The sequence below is a fragment of the Eulemur rufifrons genome, chromosome 15, assembly GCF_041146395.1.
Source record: "Eulemur rufifrons isolate Redbay chromosome 15, OSU_ERuf_1, whole genome shotgun sequence".
Classification (NCBI taxonomy): Eukaryota; Metazoa; Chordata; class Mammalia; order Primates; family Lemuridae; genus Eulemur; species Eulemur rufifrons.
Window position 1 is genome coordinate 77,489,288 of NC_090997.1, and position 27,629 is coordinate 77,516,916.

A 27,629-nucleotide genomic window follows, 5' to 3' on the forward strand; every position below is an offset into this window, starting at 1 on the left:
TGAATGAGAAAAGGAGGTCTTGATAGAAAAGGAGGTGATGATGACATTACCCCTATTTAATATTATCGTAGAAGTACTTGCCAGTGCTTTAACAGATAAAAAAGCACAATCATTGGAAAAGAGAAATAAAATTCATCAGTATTCACAGACAACACAAATGTATACATAACAAATCCAAAATAATCATCAGGGAAAAATGCAACTCAAAACCACAATGAGATATCACTTAACTCCAGTGAGAATGGCTTTTATCAAAAAGTCCCAAAACAACAAATGCTGATGTGGATGCAGAGAGAGAGGAACACTCATACACTGCTAGTGGGACTGCAAACTACTACAACCTCCGTGGAAAGTAGTTTGGTGATAGTTCAAAGAACTAAAAGTAGAACTACCGTTTGATCCAGCAATCCAACCACTGGGTATCTACCCAAAGGAAAAAAAAAGACATTCTATAAAAAAGACGCCTACACTTGAATGTTTACAGCAGTACAATTCATAATTGCAAAGATATGGAAACAACCCAAGTACCCATCAATACATGAGTGGATTAATAAAATGTGGTATATGAATACATGAAGTACTACTCAGCCATTAAAAAAAAAAACACAGTGAACTAATACCTCTTGTGTTAACCTGGATGGAAATGGAGACCATTCTTCAAAGTGAAGTATCGCAAGAATGGAAAAACAAACACCACATGTCTTAACCATTAAATTGGAACTAATCAACACTTATGTGCACATATGGAAATAACATTCATCAGAAATCCAGTAGGTGGAAGCAGGGAAGGAGAGGATGGGTAAATTCATACCTAATAGGTACAATGCACACTATCTGGGTGATGGGCACACATATAACTTTGACTTCAACAGTACAAAAGCAATTTGGGTAACCAAAACATTTGTACCCCCATAATATTCTGAAATAAAATATATATACATATAAATTAAAAAAAAATGAATCTTAAAAATAAATGAACTAAAGATATATTCTTAAAATTCAATAAGCACAACAAAGAGAAAATGAAAATTTTAAAAGATGTTTATAATGGCATGAAAAAATCAAATAACAGAATAAATCTGAAAAAAAGTACCAGATCTCCACAAAAAAATATAAAATGTTATTGACAGAAATAAAAGAGATTTATATAACTAGAGAGCTACATCAGGTTAATGAATCAGAAGACTTAATTTAAAATGATGCCAATTTTCTCCAAACCAATGTATGGCTAATCAAAATTCCAAGAGGACTTTGGGGAAAGTTGATAAATTAATTCTAAAATGTATATGAAAATTCAAAGCATCAAACTTGAAGGGGAATAATAAATTGGGAGACCTTATTCTACAGTAGTAGTTCTCAAATTTGGCTGCATGTTATAACCATTAACAAGATTTTTAATAACCTGATGGTGATGCTTTACCTCTGACATAATTAAATCCTTATCTCTTGAGGAAAGACCCAGGGATTTATATTTTACAAATAATCCAAATGTTTCTAATGTGCAACCAAGTTTGAGAACCACAGCTCTGCAGCATATTATTATATCTAACATAAATTATATATTAGATGTTGCAAATCTACATTAATTAAGATGGGTGAAATTGATGTAAGGATAGCAATTAGATGAATGGAATAGAAGCTGCAGAAAAAGACCCAAGCAGGTATGGACCCTGTGAGTAAGGAAGTAGGAAAAACACAGTTTTTCAATAAACATCACTGCACCAATTGGCTCTATAGAAGAAAAAAATAAATATTAGCTTCAACTTCAAACCATATACAAAAAAAAAATCAATTCCAGGTAGACTGCAAATCTGAAGGTGAGAGTAAACAATAGAATTTCTAAAAGATAATAGAGAATATTTTATTGAACTTAGCATAAAGAAAAATTTCCTTGCCAACACAGAAAAAGGCAAATAATTATCAATTGACTACACTCACACTAAAATTAAAAACTTCCATCCATTAAAAGATACCATTAAGGAAATGAAATGTTAAGCTATAGACTAAGAAAGGATATTTGCAACACAGAAAACTGACAAAGGGTCAGTAATCCAAACATATACAAAAACTTCATCAAATCAATAACAAAACTTTATATAATAAAATCCAACAGAAAAATGAGCAAGAGATAGGACCTATCTCCTCATAAAAGAGTATCTCAAAAAGACCAATAAATATATGAAAAGGTGCTCTATCTCATTAGTCATCAGGGAGATAAAAGCTAAAACCATGTGCTACCCCAATTTTCTTACCAGAATGACTAAAATTAAGAAGACTGATAATATCAAGTGTTACTAGGCATATGAATTAATTGGAACTCTTATATACTACTGTTGGGAATGGAAATAACTATTATATTTAGCAAACTTGTTTTTCATTTCCTACCAAGGCTGAACATATATATACCATATGACATAGCACTCCCACTTATTTGTACATCATATTGAATGCATATACATGTGAGCACACATGTACAAGAGTGTTCATGGCAACATTACTGGTAACAACTCCAAACTGGAAGTAATCCAAATGTCCATTAGCAGTAGCATGGATAAATAAATTATAGTATATTCATCCAATAGAATATTATATATACTGAGAATGAATGAACTATATAAAACAACATAAATTAATTTTATAAATATAATGTTAAACATATATGCCAACCAGAAAAGAACACATACTGTAATTTTCTATTTATATAAAGTTCATAAATGGACAAAAGTGGCAATAAGGGTTACCCTTGGGGAAGATGGTAGATAATGGTTGAGAAAAGGCACAAAATGAGACTTCTAGAATATTTTCTATTAATATTTCTTGACCAGGGTGGTAGTTACATGAATGTGCTTCCTTGTGAAAATTCATCAAGGTAATTTGCTTTTCTTCCCTCTTAATTGAAGTATAACATAGTATTAAAGTATGAAGAAAATGGTCTGGACATATGAAGGAACAGCCTATGTTCTTTTGTAAGACAATAAAAAAAAGTCAGTTCTTCCAAAGTTAATCTATAAAATCAATACAATGGCATAAAAAATCCCAGTTGGATTTCTTATAGAAGCAATTGATATTTTAAAAAACTTATTTGAAAAGTCACAATGAGATAATCTCATCCCAGTTAAAATAGCTTTTATCAAAAAGATAAAAAATATCAAATATCTAATAACTCAAAATTAGAACTACAGTATGACCCAGCAATCACACTGCTCGGTATATATCCAAAATAAAGAAAATCACTATATCAAAGAGACATCTGTACTCCCATGGTGATTGCAGCACTATTCACAATAGCCAAAATACAGAAGCAACATAAGTGCCCCTCAATGGATGAATGGATAAAGAAAATGTGGTACATATGCACAATGGAATATTACTGAGCCACAAAAAGAATGAAATCCTGTCATTTGCAATAACCTGGATGTAACTGGAGGACATTATGTTAAGGGAAATAAGCCAGGCACAGAAAGACAAATGTCACATGTTTTTACTCATATATGGGAGCTGAAAATATTGATCTTGTGGCAGTGGAGAGTAGAATGATGGTGACCAGGGGCTGGGAAGAGTAATGGGGAGGAGAGAGAAAGAGGGCTTGGATAATGGGTACAAAAATACAGTTAGATAGATGGAATAAGATCTAGTATTCAGTAGCACAATAGGGCAACTACGGTTAACAATAACTTATTGTATATTTCAAAATTACTAGAGGAGTAGAATCAGAATATTCCTAACACAAAGAAATGATAAATGTTTGAGGTGAGGGACCATTTACCCTGATTTGGTCATTACACATTGTGTACTTGTGTCAAAATATTACATGTACCCCATAAATATGTATAATTATTATGTATCCATAAAAAAAGTTTTAATAGCCTATAAATAAATAAGTCAACTTAGGGAAAAAAAGGAGTAAAAACATGGGGTTGGTCTAGACAATGTCTTTATATTAACACTTATTCCAAAGCCATAGTTACAAAACTACTGTGATTTTGAAACAAGAAAAAAAATAGACTAAAGGAATAGAAGAGATATTTTAGAGACAAACTGATACAGACGTGAGCACATAATATGATTTAAAGGAAGGCAACATAAATTACTGGAAAAAGGATGGCCAGGTTAGCAAATGGTACTTGGAAATCAGGTGTATTATATAGAGAAAACGAAAATTGGATCCCTGCACACCTCATAGCAAGGTGTCCTCTAGTCTAAATAGACTAAAAATTAAATGTAAAATATAAGATTGTAAAGTTGATATAAAACAATATAGAAAAATATCTTTGTAACCTAGACAAGAAAGACTTCTTACACAAAAACTCAAAAGCACAAACCATGAGACAAAAAATTATTTGGAGGTGGCTTAGAAATGGAGACATTTATATTATGGTATACATGGCAAAACATAGTCTGATTCCAAATAATCAATTTGCAAATGAATTAAACAAAACCCTATGCTAAGCTGATAACAGCCTCTACCAATCCATCACCTGCACGTGTATGTGCATGTGTGTGTGTGTGTGTGTGTGTGCCTGTGTAAACTGGAGCTGACATTTGTCAATCTTTATTTTATTTTGTAAAATAATATCTAATGCATTCTTTTGTCTATGAACGGGAAAGACTTGCCTACCAACAGTTCTTAAAGTTATTTTCCCAGTAGCTTGTATGGACCTGACTCTACTACTGCTTCAATTCTACTACTCTTGTGACCAGAAATATACACTTGCCTAGAAAATGAGTCCTTTCTTGTCTTGTGTATATTCAAACTAACCATGAAAAAGATTCTAGGGTATATATTAAAGGTTTTAATGTTCTTTTATCTGAATTAACATAGCAAGACACATCAAAACTTAGTAACTTTTTATTCAACAGTTTTAATTGAACTCTGACTTCTCAACATAGACTTTAAAAATTATTTTGTGACATTCATTACTATACTTTCAAATAAAAATTGTCATTATTTGAGGAATTAGGAATTAGGCCACAACAGAGCGAGAACATTGATATAAGCAATATTTAGAAATGGTTAAGAGTTTGGGAAATATTTGAAAGTATTTCTTTCTAAAAACACTGTGCTTTTGATAGTTACTTTTGTTTTAGAAAAACTAAATTTTATGTTTGTTAACATAAATATCAATAACTTTAAACTTGTCATACTTGATCACAATTTCAAAGAATAGACAGAAATAATGCACCATTCATTTTGAACTACCGAAGACCTACAAAAACTCAAGAAACTTCATTCAATTCCTTATCCCTATCCATCCCAGAATCCTAGCTAATTTCTCCCTTATCCAACACTATTGGATCTTGACCATTCATGGGTCAGTTAACTGCTTTCTTTCTTTTATGATCACCTTTCCTTTAACAGAACTCATATATTCTCTATTAAAATTTCCCCCTTCAATTCCCAAGAGTATACACCCTACAAGTACTTTCTAGCCAGCTTAAGGGGTGGAGAGTACTTACCTTCAAAATAGATGCCGGACTGGATTTCTAGAACCCTGGGGAGGGTCCTGAGGTCGAGAGAGTGGATGAATTCTTCCAGAGATAATGCCATTGCTCTGGCTCGGGTTGTGTGCAGACCTGGTACTTACAGAAATGCGTGGCTCCTGGGGGTCTCCAGTCTGCAGTTGTAGTCCCTACTCATTCTTCCTCTCTCACCAGGCAGGGACTAGTGACACTGGGACCAGACTGGGGTGGAGTAGCTCTATGTGGGGAGAGAAGTGAGGAGGGAGGGAGGAAGCAGGAGACAAAAGGTGTTGCAGCTCTTTTTGTTCACATTGTGGCTTAATTTCCTTCTGACAGTGAAGTAGGGCAGGATGGGGGTGGGGTGAGCATGTGTGAACAGACACAGCCAAAAGAATGAGAATGGGTAAGTAGCTTGCTCTGTCCTTGCTAAACTGGGTGAGCACCTACAGCAATGGCAAGACTGGGATCAGAGTTGCTTATGGCTCGTCCACCAAAAAAGAACAAGAACAAGGGGCTAAAAGTCTAATCTTACAAATGGCACCACTTGAATTCATTATCTCTCTAGTTCATTTCTAAAGTTTGGCTTTGTGCCTTATTTGCATACTCTCAGTGCTTTTATATTAAATTTGGTTATAAAAGTGCTTTGTGTCAGCTCTTTTCAGAAATCTGATACTCTGGAGAGAGTATTGAAACCACTTTTTATTCTTCCACATTAAAAATTTTGCTGAATCTTAAAGGAGGGTAGGGTAGAGGTAGAATATGCAAAGTGATACAGTAAATTAATATAGTAAGTTAAAATGAATATTTTAATCTCCACACTACAGTGAAAGGTGTCTAAATCAGTCGTTAAGAAACCTGGGTTTTCTGGGTTGAGCTCTGTTTTTAATGTACAGGGTGACTTCAGCCTTGTCTTCTCTGATCTTCATTTGTCTCATTTATTAAATGGAGCAAAAGTAGGAGTCATATAAATGTTATAATTGCTTCCAAGTCAAAATTCTACAATTTTGATCCCGTGGTTTGAATTGGGGGTGAGGAGGGGAATGCCCAAAGTCAAAGGATGCAGGAGAAGCCTCATGAAAATCAATCTCTTAAAAATCCTCACCCTCTCCCCTCTATTGTTTGTATTTAACTAAAACAAGATTTTAGAGCTAGAATATACAATTCAAGGTGATATTCCCTAAGTCTCTTTAAGGGTAAATAAAGGAATCTTGGTTGGTATATATACACCTGAAAGATGCCAAGAAGCTGCACATTCTTTTTATTCATTGAACTCCAGGCTCCCTGTGAACCATTTTGGCCTTAGGCTGCAGAGTGTATGAGCCAGACAGAAGGGTCAGAGGACATCCCAGCTCTACCCTATCCTTCATGTAAATGGCCTATGGAGAAAAATCCCACCTTATTTTGATATAGAGCTTACAAACCTCCTTCAACTCTTCATAATTACATTTGATACTTCCAATAATCTGCCTGACTTTATTTATTTCTCTACAAAACCAGAATTTACGGTTGGCCACATCAATAGGTTTTTTTCATCAGTAGTTTCTACTTCCTCACCTGCAACTTTTTCATCCAAAAAACTCCCAAACTTGTTCAGTCTGCTTTCTGCACCCCTCCCCCAAGTTGAGGTTGTTTACAGCCTACCACCATATTTCACGTGGTTAAATACATGAAAAAGGCTACTGCGGACTCCTCCTTAAAGATCATACATCCATTAGCATTGATGCCAGAACAAATTTCATTTGATATCTAACACAAGCTGGGCTTCGCTTAATTTTTTTTAAATAAATATTCCCAAATTAAATTTCTATCCTACTAGCCAAAACAGCCATTGCATAATATCACCAGTCTCTTAAAATTACCTATACTATGTCTGCTTCTGCTTTTTTGACAATCTGCTTCTTTTACATTCCCCAGTTTAATTAATGATACTACTGTTCTCTCAGTTTCCCAGGCCAGAGGCTTACAGTCATGCGAGATGCCATCTTTTCTCCAGCCCCCAAATCCATCAGGCCCCACAGATGGCAATACTCAACACCACTCACTCTGCCCTTGCTCTGCGTTCCTACTGCCACTGCTTTAGCCCAGACTGTAATCACTTCTGACACTGCAGGCAAAGGAATACTGATGTGAACAGCCAAGAGAACATTAACAAAGCAGAGCATTGAGAAGATGGCTCTTGAACCATAGGGTAGTAAAATGATTATTAAAGTTCAGGCATCAAAACAGCAGATTAAAGGTGTTATTACAGTCCAATTAATAAGAGTTCAAAATAAAACTAGACTATATATAATAATTTACTATTGAAAAAGGTAAAATTCCAAAGCAGTAGGAAAGAATGTTTTATTCAACAAATGGTTGTGAAATAATTGAAAAAACCAGTTCCCTAACATTTTAAGTAACAAAACTAAAGTTAGATAAATTTTGAAATTAAATTTAAATAGAATAAACCAAAGGAAAAAATAGGAAAATGTCTGAAAGAGGGTAAGAAAAGAACCATTTCTAAGCAGTAATTGAATTCTTAAAGTCTAAAAGACTAATAGATTTGACACAAACATATGAAATACTTCTATAAATCAAAAGGGAGTTTTAACAAAATGGGGGGGGGGAAACATATACATACTTCAAATAAAGAATTAACGTCCTGGGGGTATAAAGACCACATGTTAATCAATATGAAAAATGAAAATATTAAAAGACTCTGCTTTAACTATGAGCTCCTATCTGACCAACTCTCCTACCAAAGTCACCTAGAAAAGCTGGATGATTTTTTTTAAAAGCTGTTTTAAGTAACAGGAGAGCTGTCAGGGCAGTTGGGCCATGAGAGGCCAAGATCCTAGACAGTAGAACAATGCCACTAGAGGAACCCCATATTCTGCCCTTTTTTCCCCGTCAAGGCATTTGTGGATTAGTAATCGGTATGGAGAGAGGCTGAGAAGCAAAGGAAAAACTGGTGTTTAAGGAGGAGAGAAGCTGAATCAAATTTTTGGCAGTTTCACATAGCTTGAGAGACAGTAAATTGGAATCTGGGACTAGTGAGGCACTCAGGAAAAGTCAGAGACCTGTGTTGATCAGCACCACTTTTCCCCTTTAGGATTTTGCCCATTCAAAAGCAGTACAAGGTTTGACTGTATGAAACACAAGCTAGAAAGTGACTGGTAAGAAGCTGACGGAGCCAAGCAGTGCTTTCAGCAATCTCATGGAGCCAGGAAGCCAGGGCCAGCTAAGGAGGAAGGAGGAGCCCCAGTAAATGCTCACGCTGCCAGTTGGGGCTGCTGAACCCTGCTTCCTAAAAGAAAGGGGTGGCTGTAAGTAGAACAGGGTTTACGATACCTGAAACCAGATTAAAATTGGCTCAGTTCCTCGATGGATGAAGTTGATCTGCCCCTAATCTAGCTGCCAGACAAAAGCAAAAGTAAATCCTCTTGTTGAGGAAAAGCAGACAGAACTTCCATAATTTTCTAAACAAAACATCTAGAATTCAATTTAAAAAAACAAAAATGCCAGAAAACAGAAAAAGAGGGCAGAGAGAGAGAGAGAAAGACCATAGAAACAAACCCATGGGGTGACTCAGCTACTGGAATTATTAGTGCTGCAATTTAAAATAATTTTTACAAACTTGTTCAAAACTAGAAGACAAGAAGGAGAATTTCAGTTATCTTCTGAAGAGTATCAAATGAATATTCTAAAGTTGAAAAATACTATAACTGAAATTAAGAATTCAATAGTTGGGTTTAACAGAAGAAGGGACAGAATAAGAGAAGCTTGTTGAACTGGAAATAGGAGAGTAGAAAATATTTACTCTCTGTCTACAGAGAGATTTTTGAAAGTGAAACATTCAGAAAAGAATCTAAGGAACATTTTGGCCATAGTGAAAAGATCTTATGTGTAAACTGAGTCTCAACATGAGAGGAGAAAGAAGAGGGGGAGAAGCAACATTTCGAGAGATAATAGCTGAAGATTTTCCAAAGCTGGAAAAGACATTCAATCCATAGATTCAGGAATTTCCAAGAACACCAAGGAGGGGAAATGCAAAGAAAAGCATACCAAGGAACATCCTACTAAAACTTCTAAAAAGCCAAAGTCAGAGAATATCTTAAATGCATCTGAGTGGAAAAAACCATCACTTTCAAAGGATAGCTGGCTTACTAACAAAAACCAATAAAGCCTGAATACAATGAAATATCATCATTAAAATGCAGAAAGAAAATAACTGCCAATTTAATATTCTACATCCAGAAAAAATAATTTATGAAAGCAAAGGCAAAATAAAGACATTTTCAGACAATAAAAACTCAGAAAATTTGTCACCAATAGATATGCGCTAAAATACTAAAGGGTGTTCTTCAGGAAAAAGTAAAATGATCTCAGACAGAAGGCAAAACCACAGGAAGGAATGAAGAGGGTAAATATATAAGTAAATTGAACAAATATTGAATGTCCAAGACAATGACTGTAACAACTTACAGAGTTTAAAATATATGTGAACTATATATAGTTCATGCAATATATTGCAATGTAACAGTAATGCAAAAGAAACACTGATAAATGAAGTTGAAATATTCTAAGGCTCTGGGCTTCTATAGAAGTTTTAGAAGTAATCATTAACATCATACTGAAATAAATAAGGATGCATGTTGTAATTTCTAGGAAAGCCACTAAAATATAGTAAATGGAATAATAAAATTAATTTTTGATTAATCCAAAAAAAGTCAAAGAAGGAAAGAAAAAGGACCCCCAAAAAGCAAGTAAATAGTAAGTTAGTAGACATAAACTCAATTATATTCTTAGTTGAATTAATTTAAGTTCAATAAATATACAAATAAACATTAAATAATTTAATAATCCAAATAATAAAGTAATATTGACAGATTGCATTTTTTAAAAAATTAACGTTGCTTAAATATATATACACTCTAATTATAAGTACATAGAAAGTCAAAGGTGAAGGAATAGAAAAAGATGAACCACAAAACATTAAGCAAAAAAGCTCATGAAGCTACATCAATATCAGACAAAGTAGATTTAAAGGCAAGAAGTGTTACTAGAGATTAAAAGGTCATTTAACAATGAAAAAGTGGCCAATTCATTAAGAAAATTCACAGGCTTAAGTAACATAGCTTCAAAATAGCTAAAGAAAAATCACCTGAATGACAAGAATAGAATCCACTATCAGAATAAAAACCATTTACACACTCCACAGCTGACAGAACAAGCAAATATTTAACTCATAAAATCCGTACTGTTGAGGGTGCAATATTTAGTCACTCATACATCCTGAAAACTGATGTGATCTATCTTGATGTCAATTTGATCTAGCAATTTCACATTTAGACATAATCAGATACACACAAAGATTTATTCACATTAATTGAAGCATTTATTAATTTAATGGCCAAAAAAGGAGAAGATAAAAAAAGAAAATGCATTTCACATTATCCCAATAATTTAAACATGTTTGGAAAGTTGAGAAATCTTGTCCACACACTGGAATTGCTCCTGAATACATCTTCTCAATACTTTCACTAAAGGACAAAGATGGACCTGCCCATCAAATGATGATAAAGTAATTGTTAGCACCATCATTGTCAATGACTTCTTCCCCAAGAGATATTGTTGAATAAAAAGGGAAAACAGCCAAAATCCAGATTTGCATAAGTTGCTCATTTCTTTGCTAAACTCTTTGTAGCTGCTTTCCTAAAAAATGAGCAGAACTGGCTGAAACGTTAAAAAAAAAAAAAAGTTATCTCCTAAGTATAGAACTAAAAACTTCAAAAGCAGAGGCTTAAAACCATATTATAATATCTGAATATGATTTAATATTTCCTTACATAACAAATAAACCTTAGAGATCATTCTGACTGATAATATAAAGCACTCATTTTCTGAAACTTTCTCCTCATTGTTTATTTCCGAAGAAGTAAAAATTAGGCCTTGCCTAGAAAATAGGCATCGCCTCCTGATATTGGCTTAACTACAAAGTGGCATTTGTTGGTTCAAGTCATTAAAACACAACAGAGGTGTACATATTTAAAAGGGTTGCTAAATCAAAACCTCTTACCATCCCCAGGGACATTCTGTGTATCTGACAAAACTGTGTGTGTGTTCACTCGTTATTGACTTATTTTCACAGAAATTCCTGCTTCCCAGCACTTTCAGTCTCCTTTTCAATGAAACTCAATGCAGGACTCATATTTCTTCCCAAGTAGATTTAGACATAGATATTTTTCTGGTCATCCATTTTTCAAAATTAATGTTTAATTGTTCTTCCAGCAAACATTTGTTGATGCCTTCCTCTATGCTTGTGCTTATACAAGGCACTGAGTATATATAAATAAGGCCTTGGAGAGGTGACATTTTAGCAGACCATCCTCACAAGCTAAGAATCAAAGTCTAATGTATAAAGTTCACTGGAGAGATAAGCAGTCTACTTTATGGGAACACACAGGAGAAACAGCTAACTCAGGAACTTCAAGAATTAGGAAGGGATTCCTCCACGAAGAGTGCTCCAGAGGTTAGAGGGTAAAAAGCAGTTAGGTAGATAAGCCTGCTCACCTTGTGGAGACTTTACTCAAATGGAAAGATCTGTATATGTTTTCCATGAGGTTCTGCCTATTGCCAGATGTTGGCAGAGCAGGAGCACAGGTTGAAAATGTGTCTTGCCATCTGGAACAGTGTGGATGTTGGCGTTACTGCATGAATCCTGCATTGACGTTTTCCCTTGCTGTAGGTAGGACTCAACCCTTCCTCAGAACCATGGCAGGTGCTCCTTCACTCATAAAAGGTTTTCTGATTTCTCTTTTTAAATGGGGGGAGTTCTCTGATGTAATTCTAGCATTTTCCTTTGACTTTTATATAGCATTTTTTAAAAACTTAACTGCAATATACCTGGAGAGTGGATATTACCACTTTGACAATTCTTTTCTCTTTTTTGCACATTTGTTATGTCTGAAAGAAAATCAAAGATGTCCTTTGCATTTCAGAGGGATAATATCTAGGAGCCTCACAGAAACAATTTAGTTCTAAGCATTATTAAAAATATTTTTTAAAATGTTAACTAATTTTTTATCACAGATTAAACACTGGTAAGTTACCTACCCCTTAAAAAAAACACAGGTCTTTCCTGTTAGATTTCAGACCTAAAAATAAAATATTAAGTACAAATTATATTATGAAAATAAGATATTAAAATGTATATTAAATATAAGGCCAGGCATGGTGGCTTGTGCCTGTAATCCCAGCACTTTGGGAGGCTGAGGTGGGAGATGGCTTGAAGTCAGGCATTCGAGACCAGCCTGAGCAGCATAGTAAGACCTTGTGACACAGGAAAGTGATTCTCAATGCTAGGTGCCACTTAAAGTCCAAGTCGGTCCTTGGCTTCACACAAGAAAGAATTCAAGAGCGAGCCAACAAAATATATAGACACTATAGAAATGTAGAAAGTCTACTCCACAGATAAGAGTAGAGGCTGGCTTTCCCTGCAGAAGAGAACTGGCCTCCTGATTCCTATTGTCTTCCTATTTAAGCAATAGCCTAAACAAGTGGAGGAATATTCATGGCAGGGGCGATGTTCCTCCACCATCTTGGTTCTAACCGGTGGGAACTAACCCTGCCTTCATCTTGTTTTGATCAGGACGATTAGAAGCTTGGTTTTGACACTTCCTGACTCAGTAAGGCAATGATGCAGTAATGCCCAAAGCAATGCCAGTACCTGGCAGTTCCCTATCTCACTACTTACTCTCTACAAAAAGTAGAAAAAATTAGCCAGTCATGGTGATGCACACCTGTAATCCAGCTCGGGAGGTTGGAGCAGGAGGATCACTTGAGCTCAGGAGCTTAATGTTGCAGTGAATGATTATGACACCACTGCGCTCCAGCCCAGGCAACAAAGCAAGATCCTGCCTCAAAAAAAAAAAAAAAAAATGTATATATATATATATATATATACACACACACACACACATATATATGTGTGTGTGTCTGTGTGTGCATGTGTGTTAAATATAAATCATCTAGTTTGCAAATTTAACTTGGGATATATATTTCTTTAACCCAAGTCAGTTTATTGGGTAACAGACCATTTGCTTAGCTTGACAAATGTATACATGAGACGGTTAACTACAAACAACTTTTTCAGCTGGTGCCATCAGACCAAAGCTCTATAATACCAACAGCATATTGAACTGTTCATGTTGAATGGATTATGGGGAAAGTGATAGAGATAGCAACAAAAACAAATATACAAATGTAACACAACAACAACTACACACACACACACATATACACACACAAAGGAGAGTGGTGAGTGATGCAGCTTGGTTAGGATTCCTGTTTCCTAAAGTGTATAAATAACTGAAGAACCTATTTGCTCACTTGGCAGATCAGTAACACATAGCTGAGGACATTATGTTTCTCAAAAGTGTCCCTGTTTTACAAACTTAGCACATGATGCACAATTTGACTGAGATAATTTTCAAAGTGGGAAAAGTCATAGATCCAGTGACAGGAAAACCTGGGCAAGACCTACTTACTGTACTTACAAAAAAAAAAAAAACGCACTCTGTTGAGAAACTCTCGCGACTAAGTAAAAAAAAAAAAAAAAAATTTATATATACATATATATCTCTGTCAAAGGAAGGGGTTGAGAAGGTAGCAACTGGAGAGATTTACAGATTCACTTTACAGAGAAAGAATGAATTTAGATTTTATTACTTTCTAGTGTATCCAATTTCCTTTTATATTATATATATGAAATAGCGAAGAATAAATGAAGTAAAGGCTTGTTATAGATGATAATTTTTCACAAAGATTTATAGTCATAGTTCAAATTACCTTTTCAGTGACTATGTTTTTCAATTAAACTCTGAGACCATTGCAATAAGCCTCATCATTCTGTGAGCTCATTGTTTTAGAAGATGTGTTTATTTCATTCTTAGGAATGGCAAATTTATCTTCAAGAGTTTGTTATCAGGCAAGAAAGTTCTTGATATAAACAGTTACAATCACATTACATGAGTATTTGTTTTCTGATAGCACGTATCCAAAAGTAATTTAATATTTTTATCCATTTCCTACAACATTAGTCCCAGAATAAAACTGTCTGAATAGAAGTAGGTATTGGGGAACTTGTTTCTACCATCACCATGCCTCAGAGAGGATAATTAAAGGACTTCATATTTGAAATGGAGTTTTTAAAGTAGAGCAATCATCATTTTAAAAAATATTTAAATTATATGTTTTTAGAATAGGTTGTAGATTCATCAAAAATTTGCAGGGTAGTACAGAGATTTCCTGTATACGCGTACCTACACTTGTCCTTATTTTAACACTTCACATTACTATGGTGCATTTGTCACAACTTAAAAACCAATACTGATATAATATCATTAAGTAAACACCATATTTCACTAGAATTTTATTAGTTTTTTGCTATTGTCATTTTTCTTTTTTAGGATCCCATTCAGAACATTCCATTGCATTTAGCCATCATGTTTCCCTAGTCTCCTAGGGGCTGTGGCAGTGTCTCAAACATTCCTTGCTCTGGAAGACCTTGACAATTTGAGGAGTGCTGATCAGGTATTTTGTAGAATGTGCCTCAATTTGTGTTTTCCTGATGTTTTTCTCATGGTTAGACTGGGGTGATGGATTTGGGGAGGAAAACCACAGAAGGAAAGTACTATACTTATTCCATCCGATCAAAGGTACAAGCTATCAGCATGATTTATCACTGATGAGGTTAGCTTTGATTATCTCATCAAGGTAGTATTTGCCAGGTCTTTCCACAGTAATGTTGTATTTCCCCTTTACTGTTCTCCATGGAAGCAAGTTACTACTAAGTGTAGCCCACACTTAAGCAGCAGGAACTTATGTTCCACCTCCTTGAAGGAGGAGTATCTTCATAAATAATTTGGAATTCTGCATGAGAAATTTGTATCTTCTCCCTCATTTATTTATTCATTTAATCATGCATCTATATCAGCATGGATTAATGGATATTTATTTTATACTTTAGGCTATAATCTAACACTATTCTAAAAAATTTATTTTGCAGTTCAAATTGTTCCAGCTTTAACCACTGTATGCACACATATCTATAAATATTTCTATAGGTATCCATCTGTATTTACATAATAATCTAAACATAAGTTCATACTGATATCTGCAACTCTAATCAACACTACATGGTTCATTCCAGCTTTCTTTCTTTGCTTATTTGTAAACTTGTTTCTCCAATCATGAGAAACGTGGCTCCCACCATCTGCCTTTCAATTCCCTGTACTTATTTGGTCAAAACAAGCACACATGTAGAGATGTGTTTAACACTTTCAGAAGTATTAAACCATACATAAGCACCCTTATGAGAAACAACTTCATCAGCTAGGGTACAATGTTTAGTATAGTTCCTTTTGTTGTGAGTCTTGCAGTTTTGAATCATTTCCAAATTGACTTAGGTCAGCTCCTCTTTTTCCCCACCTCTTCCAGTAGGGTTATGCCAGATACTTGTAATACACTGATTTTCTTTTGTCGCAGTCTGAATTCCATCCTGGCATTCTTTCGGCAGTCATCACTTTTATAAGCTCTGTATCATTTTGCAGTGAGATTCTTAATGATCTTTTCTAAAATACAGAAGAGCAACAGAAAAGTACATACTAGTATTAAATTCCAAGTGAATAAGTATGTTTTGCTGTATGAAAATATTTAATGCATATTAACATATGAATATGTATGGAAATTGAAAAAAAACCTAAAGATAATCCAAAACAAGAGAAGAATGAATAAATACATTAGGGTCTATTCATACAATGGAATACTATGCATGGTGAAAATGAATATATAACTACACACATCAAGCATAAGTACATCTCAAAAATAAGAATAAAGGGGTCACAAAATAACACAAATAATACGATTACATTTAGAAGATGAAACTATATTTCAATTAAATTGTAATAATACATACAAAGGAATATAAAACATAAAAATCAGGATACTACTAACTTCAAAGAACCTCAAAGGTAGCAATAATGATCTATTCCTTAGCCTGACCAGGTGTCTTTATTAGTAGTAATAGTATTCAAATTTATTAAACGTATTAAATAAGTTCATATGCTCATGGACTCAGTTTATCTGCTTAAAATTATAAAGTTTAAATAACCAAAGCAATATACTTTTTTTTAAATAAATATTTATTATATTTATACCATATTCCAGGCACCAGGTGTTGGGGATTTCTGCTGACCCCAATAGATATTTTATTTTTGGGAATTGTAAATTTATCTTCAAGAGCTTATTAGGGTTATTCAAGAATTTGTTTTCATACTAAATAGGTAGGATCTCTCCACTCCTGGATTTTACAGACTGGCGTGTGTTCGTTTGCAAGAAGTGGGCAATCTGAAATTGTCTCCCCAAAATGTCTTGAGGCCAGATGCAGTGGATCACACCAGTAATCCCAGCACTTTAGGAGGCCGAGACTGGAGGATTGCTTGAGGCCAGGTGTTTGAGATCAGCCTGGGCAATATAGCAAGATCTCATTTCTACAAAAAATTTAAAACTTATCCGGGTATGGTGGTACACACACCTGTGGTCCCAGCGACTCAGGACACTGAGGTGGGAGGATCCCTTGAGCCCAGCAGTTCGCGGTCACAGTCAGCTATGACTGCACCACTGCACTAGGCAGCAGAGTGAGACACTGTCTCTCATAAATAAAGAAAGAAACAAATTTTTAAAATGTCTTGAACATGATGGCCATGGAAACATTTATATACTTTATTTCACCTTTGGAAGACAGCCTGAATTTTATTCAAGTCCTGAGGCATGTACTTAGGCTGAGAGAGTTTGAAGAGCTATTATTGCCAAGCTTCCATATCATCTGTCAACGGAAAAGAAAACAAATTCTGTAAAATAATTTAAGGAGGTTTATTCTGAGCCAAATTTGAGGACCATGGCCCAGAGCCACGCCCAATAAGCCTTGAGCAAGTGGACTCGCTGTGGTTGGGATACAGTTTGATTTTTAGTCATAGGTGGATTTAGGGATTCTTTAGTTGACAATTGCCTGAAAGAGTTAGGTTTTGTCCAAAAGACCAGAAATCAGCTGAAAGGAATGTTTAAGAGTCTTCTATCTTTCATGTGATGCTATACCGGAATCAGTTTGGGAAGAAAACAACATCCAGGTCTATTTACTGGACTTTTATCATTTGTGGGCGTCACTCACCAGGCCTGCTTAGAAAGGAATTTTTTTTTTTGGCGGGGGGCAGGAGGGCCAAGAAAAAGATCAGAGCTCAGTCCTCAATCTCACACCCAGGGATCTCTTATGTCCAGAACTGGTCTGAGAAGTGCTTCTCACTGGAAACCCAAACCCGTGTTTGAGAAAACTCAAACCCCTTAATCTAGAGTATAACTACATCTATGATCTAATTGAAATTATTAATCCGTGTAATATATAACTGAAAAAAGCTTAAAAGTGTTAAGCAAATGTAAGAGGAAATGCTATAATCTTTATGAAAACGTGACAAATGTGATAATGCCTTTTGGTGTTCTATCAGTGCCTTGTACATGAAATGGTGTTTTTGGCCTTACAGAATCCAGCCGCTACTCTGTTGAAATTAAGTTCTTCAGAACCTAGCCTGAAGTTACCACATTTCTGATACTTCTGCCTTGAATCCTGTTGTCTAAGCAAAGTGAACTACTTGTTCTTTCAGATACATGTCCCTAATCCAGTGGGAAAAGATTGTTTTGGTGTGCTTTTCTCAGTGGTCTGACTGGGTCATGCATCTGTCCCTGAATCCAGCCCTTAACAATATCCATGGCCAAGTGAATGTAATGCTCAGCTGGCCCAGAGTAGGTCACAGGCTCATCCTGACACTGGACAAGAAACACCTGGATGGAGAGTGGAGCATTGAGTGATTTCTCAGAGAAGGGCAAACAGATATTGGGTGGGGGAAAAAATATCTACTATACTCATCTTTTAAATTTGAGTTTGAGTTCCTTTACCACCTTGTAGCCTTTTTGGTTCCTTTATATTTTTTTTAGATCTTTTGTCTTTTTTTATTTTTATTTTATTTTAATAGATATGGGGGTACGAGTGGTTCTTTATTATATGGATGAATCACATAGTGGTAAAATCAGAGCTTTTAGTGTACCTATGAACTGAATAGTGTACACTGCACGCAACAGGTAATTTTTGATCCCTCACCCCCAACCCTCCTCCGTCTGAGTCTCCAAAATCCTTTACCACTTTTTGGCACCATGGACCATTTTCATGGAAGACGATTTTTCCATGGATCAGAAAGTTGGGGGATAGTTTCAGGATGACTCAAGTGCATTACATTTATTGTGTACTTTATTTCTATTATTACATTGTAATATATAATGAAATAATTATACAACTCACCATAGGTTGGGGACCCCCGCATTATACCACTCTTATGACCATGTGTACCCATAGTTTAGCTCCCACTTATAAGTGAGTACCTGAGGTATTTGTTTTCCTGTCCTTTCCCAACTTTAAATCATTTTCAAAATTCACTCTTTTTTCTTAGAATTCCCATTAGCTTAACATCTCTTATTATGCAGCCTTTTTCATGTTTTTCTCTCTGTTTCTGAATTATACGTTTTTGGAGGGGAGAGGATCTGTGTCTTGTTGCATGCACTCCATAGCTCTGAGCTTCACAAGCACTCCCACCTTCACAAGCGCTATGTTAAGAAATACTTTCTAAAAAAAAAACCCCAAATGTATGGCTTTCACATATTTGTTGTATTTAATTGAATAATCTGAAGCTAAATCAGATTAAGTTCTACCTCCGTTCTCTTCTTCTCCCCAAGATGACATAGTCGTGACCAGACCTGGACACAGGGCAATGCTGGAGTGTTTGTCTCACTGAAAGACTTCTCAGTTGAAGTAAGATTGTAAATTCAGGCTTCTAATCACCAAAGCATTATTTAATCTATATTTGAAGTAAATATCAACTTGATAAAGAAGTTGAATGTTTTTCTCCTGTATAAGATTTTACAGCTCATGCCTTAGAATTCGATCCCATGTACTATATTCCTGGAATACCAGTATTGATTGGTAATAACGATCAAGGGCTGTGTGCTTCCTGGGACTTAATCTGGAGGAAACAATGCTCTGAAATCCCTTAGTGAACAGCACATAAAATGGTAGGGTCCTAGTCTCATACAGGTTGAGTATCCCTTATCTGAAATGCTGGGGACCAGAAGTGCTTCGGATTTCAGATTTTTTTTTTTGGATTTTAGGATATTTGCATATACATAATGAGATATCTTGAGGATGGAACCCAAGTTTAAATTCATTTATGTTTTGTATACACCTTATCCACATAGCCTGAAAGTAATTTTATACAATATTTTATTAATTTAAATAAATAAAGTTTTGACTGTGTTTTGACTACAACCTGTCACATGAGGCCAGGTGTGGAATTTTCCACTGTGGTCTAATGTCAGTGCTCAAACAGTTTTGGATTTCAGAGTATTTTGGATTTTGGATTTTCAGATAAGGATGTTCAACCTGAATTGCTATCTTCTAACGGCATGTCTATGAAGACACTGAGAACAATTTAGGTATTTTATTTTCTTGTCACTTTGTAAATTCCTATGGGATGAATCCCTTATGCAGTACAGTCATACATCGCTTAACAAAGGGATATGTTCTGAGAAATGCATTGTTAGGCGATTTCATCATAGTGCAAACATCATAGAGTGTACTTACAGAAACCTAGATGGTATAGCTTACTACAAGCCTAGGCTATATGGTATAGCCTATTGTTCCCAGGCTACAAACCTGTAGAACATGTTACTGTACTGAATACTGTAGGCAATTGTAACACAGTGGTATTTGTTTATCTAAACATAGAAAAGGTACAGTATAAATACTGTATTGGAATCTTATGGGATCACTATCACATATGCAGTCTGTTGTTGTCATCAGAAGAGTAATTGACTAGAAACACAATTTGACTGTATTTTGTATAGTACCAGTGAACCTTCAGAGCTGCTAATTGTTATATAGAACCATTTCTAGAATAAAGTCTGTATAATTTTAATGTTACACAGATTGAAGTCCCATTATAACTGCATCATTTATGGATCCATCTTGAGCCCTATCTATAAGAATTTTACTTTTAAAAGAACCAGGCCGGGCGAGGTGGCTCACGCCTGTAATCCTAGCACTCTAGGAGGCCGAGGTGGGTAGATCGCTTGAGGTCAGGAGTTCGAGACCAGCCTGAGCAAGAGTGAGACCCCCGTCTCTACTAAAAATAGAAAGAAATTATCTGGCCAACTAAAATATATATATACAAAAAATTAGCCGGGCATGGTGGCACATGCCTGTAGTCCCAGCTACTCAGGAGGCTGAGCCAGTAGGATTGCTTAAGTCCAGGAGTTTGAGGTTGCTGTGAGCTAGGCTGACGCCACGGCACTCACTCTAGCCCAGGCAACAAAGCGAGACTCTGTCTCAAAAAAAAAAAAACCCAATGGAAAACTCTTTTTAAAGCTTTCATTGGGGTGTTACATGGGGCTTATCATACCTGCCCTTTGAGAACAAACAAAATTGAAAACAGACCTAAGAAGCAAAATGATGATAACAGTAGAATATCTCGTTTTGTTGTTGTTTATTTGTTTTGGTACTACTGGTCTAGAGAACATATCTGTGACCATGGGCTAAAACAGAAGCCTCCAAGCACCATCCCCCAAGTCTAGAACTTGGTACTGACAGTTGAAAGAGTTGAAGATCCAGGTTCTGTACTTAGGAAAATTCAGACTCCACAGGACTTCCTTATGCCTATCTCTAGAAAACAGTCCTTGGACCCAGATTTGGTTGTGCTTACTAAATAAAGACAGGGCACAGAAGGATAATGTTATCTGTGCTCTGCCTGGTGGTAGGGGAGAGAGAGAGAGACAGAAAGACAGACAGACAGAAGCTGAGCCACATATGAACCTTTATCCCAATCTTACCACAAAAAGAAACTTCTCCTGGAGGAGAAGCAAGTAAGGAACAAGAATGAGCAAACTTTTCTTTTCCAGAATTTAATCTAGACAGCAGAAGTTCTTATTTCATGGGTAATGGAAAGGAAATCTGAAGAGAGTCAAAAAATTCATCCTATATTTGTTTAACTAAAATATGATTTTATATTTTGAAACCTAATGAAAGAGTTAGAAAGAATTTCATATATTTTTACATTTGCAATTAAATAACTTTATTGAATAAAATAAACCTAGGGAACGAGTTAGAAGGAAGTTCATATCTATGTGTGTATATAGTATGTATATTCTAGTATAAAAAAATACTTTTATTGAAAACAACTGTGGCTACTTTACAATTAAACAGTCATTGCCCATCCAGTCTCCACACATGTTCTCCATCAAGCCCCAATTTTTGTTTGAGGATCCTCCTCTCATGGCAGAGTTGCAGCTGGGATTCGGCCTGGGGTAAGGGGAAGATGATTAACGCCTTCCTGTTACAATCTCCATTCACTGGAATGGTTCACGTGGCCCTTCCACCTAGCTTAAGAGGGGAGCACATAGTCAAAGCTATAGTATCCTTTCTTTGGGAAACTTAAATGTTGAGCGCAGTCAGACAAAGAGAGCAAGAAAAATAAAATGAATAGAGTTCATTCATTTCAGTGGCTGGCAATGTTCAGACAAGATAGTGAATTACTTTCTGCTGTGCTGTTAGATTCTAAATCTGATACTTCCACATTCTAGTAGAGCCAGTGAACTCTTCAATATCCCTACTTTTTTTTTTTTCTTAAGCCAGAGTCAGTTTCTGTTGCTTGCAGTCAAGTAATATATTACCAGGTAATTGTTTCAGATTGCCCTGAGTCATGGGACAAAATAGAGACCATTAAGTTGGTGGATAGATCAGAACACCTAGGCTCAAGTCCACTGATAAGGATCAGAAACACTGAGGCCAGGGCTAAAATCAAAGTGTTTGATTGTGCAAGAGCGTTGACTTTGAAATCTAGTCTATAGAGTCTAGGAAATGGAAATGGACAGAAACAAACAAATAATTTAAGAGTTGTATTTGCAAAGACTAAGTACTGGATTACTCAACTTCTAAAATCATCCCGAATCTCACAAGCTATATGAGAAGGGTTTCAAAAGTGGGATGGTCCCGAAAGCTATCTCAGATGTGGTCTGGAATCAATGTCAAAAGAGCAGAATAGAGTGAGTCCTACCGTTACATTTTGGGTCTGTAACACACAATAGGTGCTTCTGGTTCCAACCTCTTTATTGATTAGAATCCTTTGGTTGCAAGTAACACAAAGCAACACTAACTCAAGCAATATGGGGGATTTATTAGAAGGATAAGGTACACAGAATTGATAGGATGTGAAACCAGGACAGGCACCGGGGCAGTAGAATCTGGACCTGCACCTAGTCTTTCATATTAACTTTGAAACCAGCAGTTACAAGTGCTGCCCCGTGTCAAAGCTCCTCATAGTGACCATTGTTTTAGGTACTCTTGATCTAACTGCCCAGCTGTTCTTGATAATTCCCCTTCTCTTGGAATGATCAGCAGGAGAGCCCCTCTCAGCCATGTTTATAGCATCTGATCACATTCCAGATCACAGTTGATTGAGAAGGGACCAATATCTGAGACAAGCTGGATCAGTCAGATTCTATTCTCCAGAAATTTAGAATTTGAACTAAAAGATATCCTGGAGATTGAGAATTTAGTATCATTAAAGATAAACCCTTGAAGAATCAGCCACAAACTCCTGCTTCTGAGGCTTATCTTTCCTGATTTCCTTATTCCAAAAGCCTGGTAGTTCAACATTTCCTTGGATTCCACAAGAGATTATAATAGGTTTCTAATAAATTTCTTCTTTCTACTTAAGTTTGCATGAGTCAGCTTACCTCACTTATATCTGATAGAAACCCAACCAATATACTCTCTAGTTAAAGTCCTCCCTACAAGAGTTATGTGGGGTTAGACTAACTTTGGAAGCCATGCTTCTTTAGCCATACTCTTGGCTAGGTCAAATTTCGGCATAGAGGGGCCCCATCATTGATTCCAAGGTAAGCACTTAAGGCTCTAAAGGGCTGACCCCCAACATTAAAAATGAATACATAAAGTCAGGTACAACACATGTCCTATGATTGGCATTTTAATTCTAAAAAAAGAGAATTTAAGGATTAAATTATCAACTTAACCTTACACCTAACAGTAATTTTTTTAGAGAAATTTATTCTAGACTAGGTCTTTATAACTGACCACTTAATGCAAGAAAACCCTGACTGAATATACATAACCAGTGATAACTTTGGCAGATGAAATCTTAAGCAAGACGTATTATCCCACAAAGAGCTGTACCTTTGATTGGAGAGGCTGACTTTAAGGATCATTATCTGCATAAAGGCATTGGAGCAGCCCAGGTGTTTTCCTCTTCTCCTGCAGAAAAGAAAGGATCCAGGAAGAACCTCTTGCCCCAATCCACCAGCCAAAGAGACCGGTGTAAATACAAACCTTGTAAACGTAAGTATAAACCTTGAGTCTGCAGAACTCTTGATTTGTTAACTTGGTGTGTCTACAAAGTGGGTGGGGCTCTTAAAGCTTGATGTGGTTAAACCCAGATTGTACCAAACTCAGTATTTCCTGCCATGCTATCTGGAAGTAACAGCAAACAATTCTAGCTAGATTAATCTAAAGACTGAAATTATTATAAGGTTTCAGAATTGTTTAAAGGCAAGCATGCATCTGGGGATCAGGTAAAAACTGGAACCACAAATTGAAAGGCTTCTGGAACTTAAAATGTTTTCTCAACATTATTCATTTTTGTTTCCTCTGAATGTCATGAGAGCGACTATGTAGCTTGACCACATTCACTCAGCTAGTTTGTAACAGAGATGGAACTGAAATCCAAATCTTTTGATTCTGGTTTTTAGCAATTTCTACTTTCCTTTACTCTCTGCTGTGTTGGCAACTAAAATCAGCTATGTAAATCTAACCCCTTCCATGTTTTATCAAATGGAAAATTGCACTAAATGAATAGCTATTAAATGAGGTGATGAATAGTTGCACAAAGGCCACTAATTTCCATCTTCCCTCCCGTCAGCTTCTTTTCCAACATGTGTAGTAGATAAAGATCTAGCCACGCACGCACGTAGTCCCAGCTCTGCACCTAACTAAGCAGACCCTCAGCAAGTCATGGAAACTCTTTAAGTCAGAACATTATGCTAAGTGAAATCAGGCAGTCAGTCAGGCACAGAAAGACAAATTTTGCACGATCTCTTGCATATGTGGAATCTAAAAAAATTGATCTCATGGAAGTAGAGAGTAGAATGGTGGTTACCAGAGGCGTGGGTGGTTGGAGGGTGGGGAGATGGGGAGATGTTGGCCAAAGGATATATAATTACAGTTATATAGGAGGAATATTTTTTAAGAGTGTCCAGAATAGGCAAATAATAGAGAGACAAACAGCAAATAAATGATTGCCTGGGGCAGGAGGAGGGGGTGTGGTGGGCGGAAGAGGACAGATGGGAGGGGTGGGGAATGACTACTAATGGTTAAGGAGTCTCTTTTTTATATGATAAAAATGTTCTAAAATTGATTGTGGTAATGATCGCACAGCTCTGTGAACACACTAAGAATCATTGATTATACATTTTAAATGGGTGAATTGTATGATACATGAATTATGTCTCAATAAAACTGTTTTTAAAAAGAATAAAAAATAATAATAAATTCTCCAAGTCTTGGATTTCTCATCTTTGAAAAAAAGACAGTAATTGTATCTCCCAAAGGGTCCTGCGGTGTGATTTAAATGAAATAACACGCAGGCACAACACCCAAGTGTACCAGTCCATGACAAACCTTTTCGATGGCACTAGTATCATGTCAGTCCTGTAAACAGCTCTGCTCACACATCTCCAGTTTGAAACACAAACACTATGGCCTGCAGAATTCTCAAAGCAGGCATCTTTGTATTGATAAAAACAATCTTTTTGTGTTTTTGTGGAGGAGGAGGTGAGGTGAACAGATGAATATACATTCATCTGTGCCCTAATCCAAGTGTCAAAATCTGATTTTCCAAAGAGAATGGCCAGTATTTCTGGGCGGCTGTCAAACCTTCACAATTTGCACAGACACAACAGTACCTGCTGAATTAACCTGTGGCATTTACCGAAGCCAACCCCTGCCAAAAACAAATCTCTCTTCTCTTGATATGCTGAATAAGAGATAGGGATGCATTAAACATTTACCAAGACACTTCAAGAGCGTCTCAGGTAACAGGAAGTGTTTTGAGATTGATTTGGCATGCTTTGAGTGCACTTAAGACAGTGGAAGATACACAGGGAATGTTCCTGAGACTTTTGCTTTTCAATCATGCTCTTCTGTGACTTTTACCCTATAATTTATTTTTAAAGAGGCATCATAGTTTTCTGGGTGCCATAACAAAATCTAAAATAAATGTTTTCGCCCAGATAAACGCTATTAAAAGGAAAGGATACTGAATTCATTTAAATACATTTGCAGGAGATTGATTTTCCCAAGAGAGTGTACATATCCCATTTCTTTAATTATTCTTGAAGTTTTGCCTATCAACTGACAATTTCTTACAGAAACGAAGCAAAACAGCCTGGCTTTCCTGACAGCAAAGAGTTATAATAATGCTAGAATAAAAACGGGTTTGTCACTTTCCTTATCTGTTCTAATGTCTGAGTTACTGGAAGTCAGAAATGTAATAACCCCATTCGAGTGAACACAGTTGTTCAGAATATATTAAACTGAAAGTAAATTCAAAGTCAACTTTCTCTAGTTTTTGAAGATCGGTATACTCTTTCTTAAATATAAGGAACCAGCATAAAGAGTTATATAAAATGAGAGCAAAATATGGTCATATTTGCTTTATTTTCCCAACTGATCACTTCATCACCTGATTAGAGAGAAGTCCAATTTCTTTCATGAGTTGGCATTCAGGAACAAAACTGTTTAATTAACATTAAGAAGGCCAAGTTTAAACAGCCTGTTATCTTCATTGCTTTGGCCTCTGCTGTACTGTGTCACTGTGAGAAATTGATCCTGATCAGTCCAATGTTTTTCCACTGCGCAGGGATGGCCTTGCCTCCTCATGTCATTGTGGCTGCTGACAACAGGATTTCTCAGCAATGCATGAACTCCAGAACAAGCTCTCCTCATTCTTACACTAATGGTAAGTCCCAGCCCAAAATCTTTTTTCTGTTTTAGCCCAGTTCCTCTTTTGGAGCTATGGTTCCTTTCTTGTGATTGGACATGGTTCAGGTTTCCTGAACCTGGTCCTCCCCGAAAAGTAATTACCTCTGCTGAGGAGTGGTGATAGTCGCACAACCTTGTGAATATACTTAATGCCACTGAATTATACAATTAAATGGTAAATTTTAGGTTATATATATTTTACCACAAAAAGAAGTAATCATCTTTAACTTGTTCCTAGGTAGCAGAGGGACTCTCTTTTCATAGGACCTTGAACTTCTTTTTTCAATAGGTCTACCATCTCCATATCTTTGCAAGCCAAAGGCAAAGGATGCTTGTGCTAATAAGATAAACAAAATTGTTCCTTTCTACTCTTTCCTTTCTCCAAGCAATATAATTCTGTCTCCTTGAATCTGTGTGGTCATATTGTCAGTTCTTAGTGCACCCAGGACCAAAGAATGACCAGACACACCAAAGTAAGGCAAGCAAGAAAAAGAGGTTTATTGAGGAGAGAAAGATAGGATTATAGAGCAAGAGCAAGACATAGGTTTACAGAGCATGATACATACGCCACAAATGATAACCGGACCCACTGTTGCAGCAAAAGGAGAGCCAACAGAAGGGAAAAAGGGCCTTGGTTATGGTCTGCATCTTGTTCTCTACTGCCCAGATTGGGACCTCCCTGTGGCTCAGATGTCACCATGGAACCCCTTTGATTGGACAGTTGGGAGTTGCATGACCTGAGTCTTAACTATGCATGTGTGTTGTTCTAGGTCAATTTCTGGACTCCATGGTACTTATGCTGTTTGGCCTGTGGGCTAGAGAGTCCTCTGCATTCTTTTGCAGCTGGCATGCTGTTATGATCGGCCGATTCATAGGGTATTCCTCCCTCCCCAGGTATGGCAGTTGCTTGGGAGATTAGGGTAGAGCAGGACTAAGATGGGAGCCTTCTTTCCAGGTGGGGCAATTGCACCAAAGCAAC

General features: G+C 36.2%; 1 protein-coding gene across 6 annotated transcripts in view; it reads right to left on the reverse strand.

Annotated features, from left to right (window-relative positions):
• The window catches only part of THEMIS (thymocyte selection associated), a 175,255-nt gene extending 151,299 nt beyond the window's left edge, over window positions 1-23,956 (reverse strand). For 2 of the 6 annotated variants that reach the window (XM_069488251.1, XM_069488253.1), the window contains exon 1: window positions 23,789-23,956. Coding sequence is in view for 3 of the 6 variants with exons in the window: in XM_069488250.1 (XP_069344351.1) it covers window positions 5,458-5,548 (91 nt within the window). In the remaining 3 variants the exon portion in view is untranslated. Of the gene's footprint in view, window positions 1-5,457; window positions 5,673-23,788 lie in introns of those variants that run through there. The other 4 variants (XM_069488250.1, XM_069488252.1, XM_069488249.1 and 1 more) reach the window with 2 other exon arrangements.
• Between the last annotated feature and the right edge of the window lie 3,673 nt (window positions 23,957-27,629).